Raw genomic sequence first — 13,839 nt, 5'->3', positions numbered from 1 at the left:
AAAGTTAAAATGGAGCAGGTGAACCACAGCGACCCTCTAATGTACTTTAAAGTCTGGACAGGTTTCCCTGGCTCTAAGACGGTCGTTGGACGTTATTGTACAATAAGGTTATTCTTCTCGTTAACACGTCTTTCCTCATCCTGCCTCTGTCTCGCTCCATCTGTCTGTCTCTCTGTCGGGAATCACAACCATGTAGCATCAAATTGAAAACATCCATTAGCGTGAAGCCACATCAGAGTGGAGGGATCGGTGGATGGAGGGGTGGAGGGCACATGTGCCGTTGTTTGGAAAGGTATCTCATGTCAGCAGACGATGATTTATTTAGCAGAGAAGAAGTAGAAGAAGAAGAAGAAGAAGAAGAAGAGGAGGGATGAAATTATTTGCGTGTGAAAGAGCGGCGATGGAAATCAGCGGAGAGGAAGAAGAAAAAGAAGAAGATAAGGAGATAAGGAGACAGGATGAGGTGATTGTTGGGGAAAGGATAGAATTACACAGTCTGGGATTATCTGCACTCAGCCTCACCTGGTTTACAGGTGAGAGACAGGTGAGGCACCAGGTGAGTCAGGAGACAGAAACCTCTTGTGCAGGAATTCAACTATGCGGTGTTCCTCAGCAGGGATACGTTCAGCACAGGTTACTGTAACTTATCAATAACAAGTATTGATTAGAACATCATTGAACTACCTGAAAGCGCCAAACCTCCTGATTTCAAAGGTTTTTTGGCACCATACAGGAGGAAAAATTTCATGTTTCCTGCCTGTCTCCATCAATCATCATCTGATTATTGAGCAATAAAGTCTGAAAAGATGTTCCTTTTCAGCATCCCGGTCCAACTGATGACAGTGACAGAGCAAACATGGCTGCTGGCGGGTGCAGATATTTGGTTTATTCAGGGTAAGGGGCAGAGAGGAGAAGTATCACCGAGAGTGTGTGTGTGTGTGTGTAACGTGAGCATTTGGATGAGTATTGTCAGACTCGTCACCTTCACATAAATTTATCACATGTGAGGATGATGAAGATGAAGATCGTGGCCTAGTGTCTGCTTGAAGAAGATCCCGCCTGTGGAAACATTGTTTGCTCACCTGGTACTTAAGGTGCAGAAAATCCTCTTATATTTATATCTTATATCTTTACATTTTACCGTTCAAATCTCTTTGATATGAAAATCATCATCATCGTCGTCATCCTACTGGAGAATAGTTTTAACTCTAACCTCGCTGTGTACAGCATTATGATGTGAGCGAGTTTTCTTTTAGGCTGTTGGACAGAAGCAGAGTTTTGATATCTCAGTTTCAGATTTGTTATGGAGTAATCTGCAGGATTGTAGGGCAGGGATAGCTCAGTAGGTGGGCAGGGATAGCTCAGTAGGTAGAGTGGTGGCCCCATGATCGGAAGGTCGGGGGTTCGACTCCACTGAACGGCTACCCTGAGGTACCCCTGAGCAAGGTACCGTCCCTACACACTGCTCCCCGGGCGCTGCACTGGTGGCTGCCCACTGCTTCACTGGGTGAATGGGTTAAATGCAGAGGAACTATTTCCCTATGGGGACTAACACGCACACTTTACTGTGAGTGTGTGTGCGAGGATCAGACTGGGTGGCTCCGCCGCCTGCCAGCCTCTGAACATAATCATCCACTGATGGATGTTAGCGTACACTGAAGGCAGGTAACAAGTGAGCTGAGGAGTGAGCGATCGTAATGGATCGTAGTGAAAGAGAGGAAGATGAGGCGGTCGAAGAGCGTCTGCGAGGACATAAAGGTTCACCCTGAGGACAGCTCAGTGAGTCCTGTCCCGACATGCTCTTGTCAAAACAACATTTATTACTCAGACCGAAACCCGCAGATGTCCAAACAGCAGCGCTTTGATCCTGTGCTGCAGGGTGCTCACTATGAGGCTCGGAGCCCACAAGGGGTCCTTCTGACAGTGGTCTCAGTGATGACTTCACATCCATGTTGCTGAATGAAGCTGGACTCACTAAAGGCCGCCTTCACCTGTGCACTAGGCTTACCTGTGACTTGGAAACACCTGTGGCAGTTTTAGATGTTAATTCGTCATCCTGTTAAACTTTTCTCTAAATAAGCTCTGAGATCAGCAAACTCAAAGAAAGAAAGTCCCACTAACATTCAATATTAATATTCCTGAAAACATCTGCGTGCCTGAATTAGCGTGAACTGTACTGAGGACGAGCCAGGTGTGAGTCGCTGTGTGACAGACGCTGATAACTTCATGGTGTTGTCTCCTTTCCAAGGTCATTGTGACAAAACTGTGTAACCTTGAACCGACTCTGGTACAGGTAGACCCCTGGTTGCCTAGGTAACCATTCAACGTATTAACTACACACTCATGTCAGTCAACAGTATCCTTGTCTGGGTTATTTTGTCTGTTGTTGATGAAGGTTACTCACGTTTGGTCTGTTGTCCACTCACTGCTTTACACTTTCTCAGCATCCATTTGAAAACACAGTTTTATTTATACGGTTTTAATTCTGCACAACAGTCCTTCTGAAGGTTTCTGCTGCCCTGTAAAGTCCCTGCAACACCACAGCTGATTCACTCTGCCCCGAATCAGCTCGTTGCTTTATTAAATTCACAATCTGTTTCATTTTATAGTTAGCACAGTCTCACACTAAAGCTATAGGAACCATTTTTATCTGTTTTTATCATAATGATAAAATTATAACTGATGATGTGTACTTATAGTCGATATTGTGTGTTGCTGATTGAGAGCCTGCTCATTTAACCCCTGTCAGATCTTAAAGGGCCATTCCACCAGTTTGTTTCATACTGTTAAAGACATGAGTGTGGGTTTGATTTCAGAAAGAATCGAGAAACAGCAGAGTGTGAAGATCAGCTGCTTTAATGTGTCACTTCAACAGGTTCAGATCTCCTCAGTCAAACGTTGTTTGTTCTTCCAGGTTCAGGAAAAGGCAGTGGCTTTAACAGATAGAATAAATACTCCAAGTGCATACAGGTCATTATGATTTCTGATTGCAGAGTGTTTAAAAGTCTCTCACGTGAAAGTCTTTTCAGACGTTTTAGTTCTACTTTATTTATGGATATATATATATGTTTGGATCCAGCTTTCAGTCACATCTCAGGGTCTTCCTCGGCACACAGAGACACTTATAGTTCAGTTTTGATCTTTGACATCGCCCCTTTGTTGCAGCCCTCTGTTTTCAGATGCTCACAGAAATTTGTTCCAGTGAAACTAATAAAATGTTCTTAAAAATATGAAACATGATTAAATGGGTTTTGAAATAAAGGAAATCCAGTCCAACAAACAGTGCGACGTGTGTGCTGGTTATTCAGTAATGAATCTCAGTCTGCTGATGGAGCCAAATGTTCTCATTCTGACATGATGACTTCCTGTACTCACTGCCAGTTTAATTCTGTGACTCTATATCTTACGTAGATGAGATGGGATCTATATAGGTTATACAATCTATGACTATCTCTGTGACATCAATGTGATGTCATATGATATTTAATGATAATTACAGATACAGAGTGTAAAAAACCCAGCAGGAAACCAAGTGTTCAGAGCAGTAAGCTTAGCTTTAGACTGTTAGGCTCTGTTATTTGAAACTTTGGCCAAAGTTGATATGAAGACTATCCATCGAAATACAAATTTGTGTTTTGTGGTGAAAACATAAAACCTTCTGCTCAAATATGCTGTACAGTTTGTTGTGTCTTGACTAGATTTTGGAGATTACCACGAATCAGCGTGTCAGCCTGTTTCAGGAAATATCAGAAAGTTGAAAGATAATAAATAATATACACAGTATTTTAATGATTTATGCTGTTTTTCTTTTGTGAGAAGCACCTAAAGGGTGAGCTCCAGAAACACCAGCCCAGTAACAGGATACTGGTTGCAAATATTCCCATTTGCCTGAGTTCCTCCCCTGAACGTCTCCAGAGGTGATTCTCTGACGTCCGACGTGAAAAAGATCATCGTTTGATAAGTGAATTTTTCCAGAAAGTCTCTCAGGGACCAAAACCTGGATTCAGACTGATCCTCTTGGTACCTGAATGGTCCAGTGATACTAGCAGCCATAGGAAGTTTGCGGCAGTGGTAACAGTGATGGATGTATTGCTCCCTCAGTAGTCGTCGTAGCGGTACGTGTTGGGGTACGAGTAGCGGTAGTCGTAGCCGTCAGCCCGTTCGGTTTTGGTCTGAAGAGGCTCAGGCTGGAAAGATAGAGACTTGATGACTCCACCCGAATCCTCTGTCACCTTCACCTCGGTGGAGTATGAGGATGAGGAGGGGTCGTCTAGTAAGGAGGAGCAGCCAGGAAGGCCAGCAGGTTTGGAGGGAGTGCAGGGCTGGTAAGAGGGCAGGCCGACAGAGGGTTTGGGACACGACTGGTAAGGAGGGAGGGCAGCAGGAGGCTTCGGACACGGTTGATAGGAGACCTGAGGAGGAACACAGGAGGTGATAATGTGACAACGACATTATTTACAGGTGAAACAGATATTCAAGCTTCTATGTCAGCCAATTGTTTTCAGTTTACAGTGAAATACACAAGGTCAACCATGTGCAAGTCCAACTACAAAACACGTATCTCATACCTGACTCTTACGCATGTCTCCTGCAGGCTCTACAAGTTGAGACAAACCTCAGGTTTTGAGGGTTACTCACCTTGGTTGTCGTTGTGATGATGGTCTGCAGTGCTGCTGGTGAACCCGGGTTGTTGCTGGCATAACGGCAAGGGTACTCTGTGCTGTAGTAATGGTGGTTGTCACTGTAGGGGGCAGAGTTCTTCAGCAGTTCTTTCCATCCAGAAGGGGTCTTTGTCTGGGGGTCAAAGGAGGTAGAGGAGGAGGAGAGAGGAGCTGACGATGGAGACGAGGACGACGAGGAACCCAGGACCGGGGCCACTCTGCACAGAAACCAGAATCTGGTTTAAACCTGTGAAACTTTACATGTCATTTATGGTGCATTTTATTATTTTTACACTACCAGAAACTGTTTTGAGGAATATCTGAAGCTAACCTAGGGTCGCAAAGGTCAGAGGTCACAGGATATGAAGGTGAGGTCAGGTATCCTTGGAAGTCATATCCGGGCCTGCTCATATAAAGCCTGGGATTGGCTGGTTTCTGAAGTGTTGGTGTGCTCTCTCCCAGTGCATTGTGGGGGTTGTAGTAGGTTTCTGGGCTTTGGAATGCTGGGTAGTGCTGAGGGAAGTTTGGTTCAATGAAGGAAATCCTATCCGTTGGTTCAACGCAGGAGAGGAGCGCAGGGCCAAGAGCCTAAAGGGAAAATTACAGGGAAACAGTAAGTAAACAGCAGAGATGTGAACAAACAGTGGTTATTGTTTGTGGCTTATTGGTAGCAACCTGTGTTTCAATGAGTCGTCTCTTTGGTGTGAATGGAGGTGAGTTGACTCGTCTCTTTACTGAACTCCTTCTGGCTTCAGTCTCTGATTTGGACTCTGGTCTGGGATGATCATGAACGCCTTTTGCCTGGAGGACAATAATAGTAACATCAAATTCACAAAAATGTCATTTAGATAAATAGATACATAAATAAAAACACTGAATTTGATTTGTACCCTAATTTTGACAGTTGTAGTTTAAACCTGTTTAAAACTGTACCGAATAAAATATGATGGAAATCATTGTTTCATGATAAACAGAACAAAATCAACACATCAAAACTTAAATCTTTTTAAAGATGCAGCAATACATTTCAATAAAGTTGCAGCAAAGGTTGTGCAATAAACACCTGATGGACCAGCAACTATAGATAATTCAACAGTTCAAACCGAACATTGTTAGCGTTAGCGTGATCCGAGCCTTAATCCAAAGATTGATTTTTATCCTTCTCAATCATCCAGGTAAGGAAATCCCAGAAAACATTAAACATTTCTCTCACTGAAAATGCAGATAAACACAATTAACGTTGTGATTCTATCATCAGTGTTTCATCATTTGACAAAAGATTTTGGAGAATCTGAAAAAACTTGTAGACACGAAAAGGCTGCAGTGTTCAGAGGGTTGACGAAGACCCGATGATGCCCTTTGATAACTGCTTTATTCAAATGTGTTGCAGTTAGTTTTAAACCAAACACAAAATGAGCAAATATTTCTTATTAGCTATCATTTAAATATTTATTCATGTTTAAATATTTTAAATACAATTTTTTTTCACTGACAGTGTTACAGCTAGAAAACCAGTTGTGCTGATAATCAAATTGGGGCGATCGTGGCTCAAGAGTTGGCAGTTTGTCTTGCAATTGGAAGGTTGCCGGTTCGAGCCCCGGCTTGGACAGTCTTGGTCGTTGTGTCCCTGGGCAAGACACTTCACCTACTGGTGATTGTCAGAGGGGCCGATGGTGCGATATGGCAGCCTCGCTTCTGTCAGTCTGCCCCAGGACAGCTGTGGCTACAACTGTAGCTGCCTCCACCAGTGTGTGAATGTGAGAGTGAATGAATAGTGGAATTGTAAGCGCTTTGGGTGCCTAGAAAAGTGTTATATAAATGCAATCCATTATTATTAATCAACCTGGAAGAAGATGGCCTTTCCATCGACTCTCCAGAAGTTGGTGACAGGGTAACCACTGTGACCACGGCATGGGAGCAGCTCCAGAGCAGCATTACAATTGGGACAAAGCTTCTCTGAAACACACAAGAAAAATAAACTGGTCAGGTGAACGTGAACACAGGTGAGGAAGTCCTGAGAAGTCTTTGGTCCAGGCTCTTCTTACTCTGCTGCTTCTGCCGGGCTTTGTCACAGATGGCAGGTCGAAGCTGAAGTCTGGATCCATCAGGCAGTGTGCAGCCTCGAGAACAAACCACCACACCTAAACACGATTTCTTCAAGATCTGACAGTTGTGGTTGTTGGTGTTTCTCATTGCCCAGCCAGACAGATGTCTCTGAGCATTCTTATCTTCAGCTGCAAAACAAAATCCACCAAACAGTGACTTTTAGACCACTGAGCAATTATATTTCCTAATTAAATCATTTCATGGTGTATATTTTAAAATGTATTCAACCAACTCCAACATCTCATTGGTTAGCCACAGCCAATCAAGACAGAAACAGCTTTAGTGAAGGTTACAAATGATCTTCTTATGGCCTCTGACAGTGGACTCATCTCTGTGCTTGTCCTGCTAGACCTCAGTTCAGCGTTCGATACTGTTGACCATAATATCCTATTAGAGCGATTAGAACATGCTGTAGGTATTACAGGTACTGTGCTGCAGTGGTTTGTATCATATCTATCTAATAGACTCCAGTTTGTGCATGTAAATGGAGAGTCCTCTTCACACACACTGAGGTTAATTATGGAGTTCCACAGGGTTCAGTGCTAGGACCAATTCTGTTTACATTATACATGCTTCCCTTAGGCAGCATCATTAGAAGACATAGCATACATTTACACTGCTATGCAGATGACACCCAGCTCTATCTGTCCATGAAGCCAGATAACACACACCAATTAGTTAAACTGCAGGAATGTCTTAAAGACATAAAGACCTGGATGGCCGCTAACTTTCTGCTTCTTAATTCAGATAAAACTGAGGTTATTGTACTCGGCCCTCAAAATCTTAGAAATATGGTATCTAAGCAGATTCTTACTCTGGATGGCATTACCTTGGCCTCCAGTAACACTGTGAGGAACCTTGGAGTCATTTTTGACCAGGACATGTCCTTCAACGCACATATTAAACAAATATGTAAGACTGCGTTCTTCCATTTGTGCAACATCTCTAAAGTTAGAAATATCCTGTCTCAGAGTGACGCTGAAAAACTAGTTCATGCATTTATTACTTCCAGGCTGGATGACTGTAATTCATTATTATCAGGATGTCCAAAAAACTCCCTAAAAAGCCTTCAGCTAATCCAAAATGCTGCAGCAAGAGTCCTGACAGGGACTAGAAAGAGAGAGCAGATTTCTCCTGTTTTGGCTTCCCTTCATTGACTCCCCGTTAAATCCTCACATTTTTAACATCCTGTTAAAAGGGAGTTTTTCCTTCCCATTGTCGCCAAAGTGCATGCGGTGTCCAACTCCAGGCCTCGAGGGCAGGTTTCAGATCTCACCCTGGGTCAACACACCTGAATCACATGATTAGGCCTCTGGAGAACTTCGAGACATGTTGAGGAGGTCATCTAGCCATTTAAATCGGCTGTGTTGGATCAAGGACACATCTAAAACCTGCAGGACAGTTGGACACCCTGCTGTGGGTCTCTACTCTACAACATAAAACTCATGAATTTGGGACTATATTGGTAAAAAAATTAACTAAACTGAACTAAAATGCTTTTTATTTACTTGTTGCCATGGTAAGTCGTGACTTTCTTTCTCTGGTCAGACATGCACTTAACTCAGCTGACTGAACAAACTCCTTTTATTATGTTTTGAGTAATTACCCAAACACTGCAGCATGTTTATGACATTTTAAAACAATTTCACAATAATAACTTGTACATATATATTTTGACATGTAATCATGCTCCCTAAAAGAAAATGACTGAGAAGGTCAAATAAAGTTTAAAAATGATTAAAGCTGAGTGGGAATCAACCTACAGGCTCATAAATCTTCACATCATGTCTTTTATGTTTGGACAGAATTTAAATAAACAAAAATTTAAAAAAATCTTAGCAACACGAAAAAGTTTCTCACCGCTGTAAATGTACCGAACGTAACCGTCTGTCCACTCCTGGAACGGGTCAAATTGCTTCGTGTCCTGCAGACAGACGAACACACACACGGGTAAGACTTTGAAGCTCTGACTCAATGCGCTTTATGTATTTATTGTTGCTGACATAATAATATAATATGATATAATAATGAAAATAAAGGCGAAATTATGAGTCAAAGGCCGCTACACAGGAATAGATTACTGCAGTGATCGATCAGCTGATGACGGTGTGACGCACCGATGCCCTCACACTGAAACAGACCTGGGATGTACCCCAATTCAGGGTCTAAAAGTACGCAGCCTCAACGGTCCTCAAGGGCCGCGTACTCAAAGACCGCTAAGGCCGGAAGTGCGAGGCTTGTGAAATGGGCGGTCTAGCCTCCATCGCGCTGCCCAGGTTGCCTAGCAACCATGATAGCTGGAAACGTGTAGTTGACAGAAATGAAGGAGAACATATTTTGTTCATTTGTTTGTTTGTTTCTACACGAGCTTTGTGTGATTTAATAAGTATCTGAGGCTGAGACCACAGGACTGTAAAACATGATTGTTGGGCTTCATATCTGTACTGAACAGTCATATAAGATTAGTTAGTAAATAACAATTAGTTAATGTTGTTCATGAGACTAAAGTCAGTGTAAATATAATATGGCCAATGTTATAGTTATTATATTAATCATTATTAGTTATTACAGCAGTGAGTTTGAACTCTCAAATCAAATCACTTCTATTGTCACATCACATGTGCAGGTACACTGGTACAGCACATGTGAGTGAACTCTGTGTCAAACACTGAGCTTCAGTAAAGATTCAAGTTGAAGTCATTTATGTTTCCTATCACCTTAAATCTTCACTCAAAGACACTCAAGTATCTGTGACAGTGTATATACAGATGTATCATATATGAGAGACAAATATTGTTCGTTTAATATGTTGGCATTACTAAATTTGGCTCAATGCTTACAAATATGTGTAAAAAGAAAATGTACGAGCTGTGATAACTGTTTCTGATAGAATGAAGAGTAGACTGATATATGAAATATTCCTTTATTGGGTGAGAAAATCAGACCATGTCATAACTGCTGTAAGTCACACAGAATAGATATCAGAGCCTTAAACAGGCTGACGTCTGCTAAATGGGTCAAACTGGGCAGAAAGTCTACAAACACATAACATCCTTATAGAATATGATGTAACACATCCTGATCGGATACAGCCCTGAACGCTGTGTGAAATGTACGGTGGCCCCGAGAAAACACACGTGCTTACTGATGTTGGTAAATCTTTGTCTGATTCTGTGAATAGATGTGTGAGCGTTATCAGTAAAGTGTGAAAAGTTTATCTTTAACAAAGAAAAACGCCAGACTCACAGTCAGGAAACAGAAAAAACACTGAAAACGACCTTAAATTCATACAAACATTCAGTTACATAATTTCACTCAAACAAGGAACCGCACATTTTAAACTCGTTTTATTTCCACGTTACACTGGAGACACGTCTCGGCTCATCGCCGTGGTGGGAACACGTCGGTACCTACGCGGCTAATAGAGTAGACCTCGCATCACAGGACAGAAGCCAGCTCCAGTCTGACCAGCACCAACTTGCTGCTTATTATTGTCCTCACTGGGAGGGTTTCTTCAACAAAGTCTTCAGGTAGCAGCGACTTCACACCACGGCCCGTTCCACGGAGTTGCACTCGTGTTTAGTTTGAAACAGCGGCCGGTTTATATCTCCAGAATCCAGTCTAGGACGTCCAGTCAGAGACATCAGAGGATCATAGTGGGCCAAACCCAGGAGACCAGAGACGAGAGCCCGGTACATGAACCAGCCCACGGCACTTTAAGCGGAGGAGCCCAGATTAAAAACGGCTGGTTCAGTGCGATCGTGGAAAATCCTCTGCACATATTTTCACGCAGCTCTCCAAAAAGCGATTCTTTGAATCACTTTGAGTTAAATGTAGATGACTAGTCAACGGTTTGTTTATTGAAATAATTACTGATTATTTATGTCTATTTATATCTATTAATGTCTCACACAAAGCACCGCAACAATTTCCTAATGTTGCAAATCTGCTCAACGTTTGGCAATAAAACTCTTGATTCTGATTCGTACAAACAAAAAAATCATTTGACCCGATTCGTGAAATGTAATCTCATTACTTAAAATTATTTGGGCGTAAATATTTCTGGAGCAAATTTTGAATTTCTTGTCAGGCAGTGAATTAACAAACAACCAAACCCCGTTTCCACGTGACCCGAAACCATTCGGCAAACATTCTTACCCATGTCCACGTCCAGGATCATGACACGGAGCGTGGACAGTCGGCTGGGAGTCAGGCTGTGAAGCCAGATAAAGTCTAGTCCAGGCCGTGGCCCTCAGCGGCCTCTGAACCACACTATTTATCCTGCATCAGCTCCATCATTTGAATTCGATCTGAAAAATCAGCTCTGAGTGTAAAAGCTGTGTCCCGGATCGATCACAGATATCGATCAGCGTGGGAGCTGTGTGCGATGGGAGATGTGTGTTTGGTTTCACTGGAAACAAAAATATACAAACCAGTTTTTTCTGTTTGAGCAACAACAGAGCGGAGAGCCGAGTCAGCACGGGTCACACGAACCTTCACATAACCTTCAAACAACCTCCAGAAAAACAGAGTCAAAGAGCCGAGTCAGCGCGGGTCACACGGCGGCTTCACGTAACCTTCAAACAACCTCCACAAAACCTCTGACTCTGCACCGGTCTGTGGGAATGTGTGAAACTTTCACGCGTGACACATTCTCCTGATTCAAACCACTGAACTGAAGTAATAATACAAATATTATTTATTATCAATAATAATTATTGATTATTATTACCAAATTAATGAAAACGTGTTTGTGAAGGCTCGTCTGTTTGGATCTGCGCATGTCATGAAAAAATAAAAATAAATAAAAACGTGTCTGAAAAAACGCCTGCAGGAGAAACATGATTTTATTCAACGGACATTTTTCACATTCATTACATTAAAAAGAACTGAAATATAATTTGTTCTGCTTGTTCTTAAATGTGGGGTTTTTCAGTCCGCTCTCTCTCTCTCACACACACACACACACACTACAAATAAATGTCTTTATTTTTTATTAAATCCTCTGAACAGTTTGTTTAAATAAAGTTTTGTAGAATAAGATACTGGAGAACGTGTTTAATGATGTGAAAGTGACCGATTATCGATAACTGATCAATAATCCAATCAAACTTTCAAAGACTCGACCTGTGAATGTAAATAAAAACAGGTCGATGGTTTGATTATTGATCAAACACGTTCATGTGTTCCATACAAGGCAGAAAAATCCAGAAACTACAAACAAACATTTTCTCGATGCAGAACAGCTGATTTCAATATTGTGTTTTTATTTTGAAGCGCCTTGAGGCGACTTTTGTTGTGATTTGGCGCTATATAAATAAAATTTAATTGAATTGAATTTTGTAACCCTTTTAAACTTCGACCTCTGCCCTCCTCTAATTCCTCATGCACGACTGAGTGTTTGTAATGTCAGTTACTGCATCATATATTCATTATAGATTTTTAGTTAATTATCGATAATTACGTGCATCAGGAATGGACGTGGTTTCGCGCTGGGATGTGTCAAAGCTTCCATGTAAATCACACACTGGACCGTTTTCTTTAGACCATCTCACAAAATCAAAATAAATAAAATAAGAAACATTTATTGAGTTGCTCACTTTGATTTCTGTAGACTTATAAATTCAAATAATGTTATAATATAATAAGCAGTGTGTACGCTCTTATTAATGAACGAATTCCTTTTTATTGTGACACTTATATGTGTGTAAATATTCTGCATGAACGAGTTATTTTTCAGATATTTGTTTAGTTTTCAAAAGCTTATTTTTAAACGTGGATATTTGGGTTTGTCACTGTGTGTTCGCTCACACTCTCAGACCTGCTGCTCTTTCACATTTTTATTTTATTTATTTCTTTTTTTTTCGTTTCATTTTCTCGAAAGCAAAAAATCTAACTAAATTCAAACACTTTTTTTTTTTAATTTAATTTGAGCTCCAGATGTGACGACAATTCTCCAGAGGTGGCCTGTAATTCTAAAACAAACTCGGATTATTTCTATGCTAATTAAAAACATCTGACTTTAATTTTATTTTCGTGTTTTGCTTTTTCTGTTTGTTTCTTCTTGCCGCGTTTGTGCTCGGAGCGGATCAAACTGTGATCACTGATGAACAAACGTCTCCGGCCCTGACTCCCTGCTTCTCCAGACTCCGTTCATTGTCTGCCTAATTTAAGCTTCCTTCTTATTTCCTCTCAATCTTTTTTTATTGATTACATTTAAAATCAATAAAGGATGACTGGGATCACGTGGTACCTGGGGCAGCTTGGGGTCATTGATGTCCCACGTTAACTTCATCCCGACGGAACACACGCAGTCCGCCTCCTCGCGCTCCTCGGCACGGGACATCCTCCTGCCGCTGGCGGGCCTGACCCTGTCCTCTTCGGCTCTCCGATGGTTCTTTCGAAATCAAAGAATTAGAATCTGAGCCAAATTAAAAGTTTTCAAACCTCTTTTCAAACCGGAAGTCCGCAGGTGAAATAAAACATTCAAAATGATCCGCGTGACTCCGGACAGCGCGTGCAGCTCTGTAGAGGACTCAGGTAGAAGTGAGAGGACAGGTGAGAGAGTCGCGAGCCTGCGGAGGGAAGAGGGAGCGGGAGGGGGTGTGTACAGGTGAGAGAGGAAGAAAAACTAAAAATACAAACGAGACAAAAACAAGTGTGCAGCCTCGTGACGATCACCAATAATCAATCAATGCTCTGAACAACAGCCACATTAATAACAACAGCTGTTTATTATTCTTATTAATTATTTTTCTTCTAAATAAATAAGCTGATTTTGAAAAAATCTGTCCGTGTGTGTTGTGTAAACACGTCAGTGTTTCTCCCAAAACAAACAAATTCATTAGTCATCTATTAGAGGACACACCTGATGACCTGCTCACCTGCGCGCCCGCCTCCGTGTGTGTGTGAGAGAGACTTTTGGTGTTTCTCATTAAAACAGTTTTTTTTTAAATGAAAGTTGATTTTTAAGATTTTCATTAATTTTATTTACAATTTTTTGTGAGAATCTCAAAGTACACAAAAAAGAAGCCGATATTCCTTCGCGTGTCGGAACTACTTTCTCTGTGAT

General features: G+C 41.6%; 1 protein-coding gene across 2 annotated transcripts; it reads right to left on the bottom strand.

Moving 5' to 3' along the window:
• gcm2 (glial cells missing transcription factor 2) lies at positions 1-13,425 on the bottom strand. 2 transcript variants are annotated; one of them, XM_080864651.1, is made up of 8 exons: positions 10,926-12,994; positions 8,628-8,691; positions 6,707-6,895; positions 6,505-6,617; positions 5,337-5,462; positions 4,993-5,249; positions 4,639-4,879; positions 1-4,412 (listed from the first exon to the last, which is right to left on the bottom strand). In XM_080864651.1, the coding sequence occupies exons 3-8, from the start codon at positions 6,852-6,854 to the stop codon at positions 4,098-4,100; spliced, it is 1,200 nt and encodes a 399-aa protein (XP_080720777.1). In that variant the 5' UTR covers positions 6,855-6,895; positions 8,628-8,691; positions 10,926-12,994; the 3' UTR covers positions 1-4,097. The 2 variants fall into 2 exon arrangements, with proteins under 2 accessions (XP_080720777.1, XP_080720776.1); XM_080864650.1 differs by lacking the exon at positions 10,926-12,994 and adding an exon at positions 13,021-13,425 and having other exon boundaries at positions 2-4,412.
• Positions 13,426-13,839: the final 414 nt, after the last annotated feature.

This window comes from Rhamphochromis sp. 'chilingali' (genome assembly GCF_963969265.1).
Source record: "Rhamphochromis sp. 'chilingali' genome assembly, chromosome: 18".
In the NCBI taxonomy this organism is placed as follows: domain Eukaryota; kingdom Metazoa; phylum Chordata; class Actinopteri; order Cichliformes; family Cichlidae; genus Rhamphochromis; species Rhamphochromis sp. 'chilingali'.
The sequence above is the reverse complement of the archived record's forward strand: the minus strand, read 5'-3'. Positions and strand labels throughout refer to the sequence as shown.

Excerpts from the sequence above, each read along its gene's own strand:
- gcm2 (XM_080864650.1), bottom strand. The coding sequence starts at position 13,113 with ATGTCCCGTGCCGAGGAGCGCGAGGAGGCGGACTGCGTGTGTTCCGTC. Across the intron at positions 5,463-6,504 it reads GAAAGGCCATCTTCTTCCAG|GCAAAAGGCGTTCATGATCA; the intron begins GTTGATTAATAA and ends ATTGTCCTCCAG. Across the intron at positions 4,880-4,992 it reads TCTGACCTTTGCGACCCTAG|AGTGGCCCCGGTCCTGGGTT; the intron begins GTTAGCTTCAGA and ends GTTTCTGTGCAG.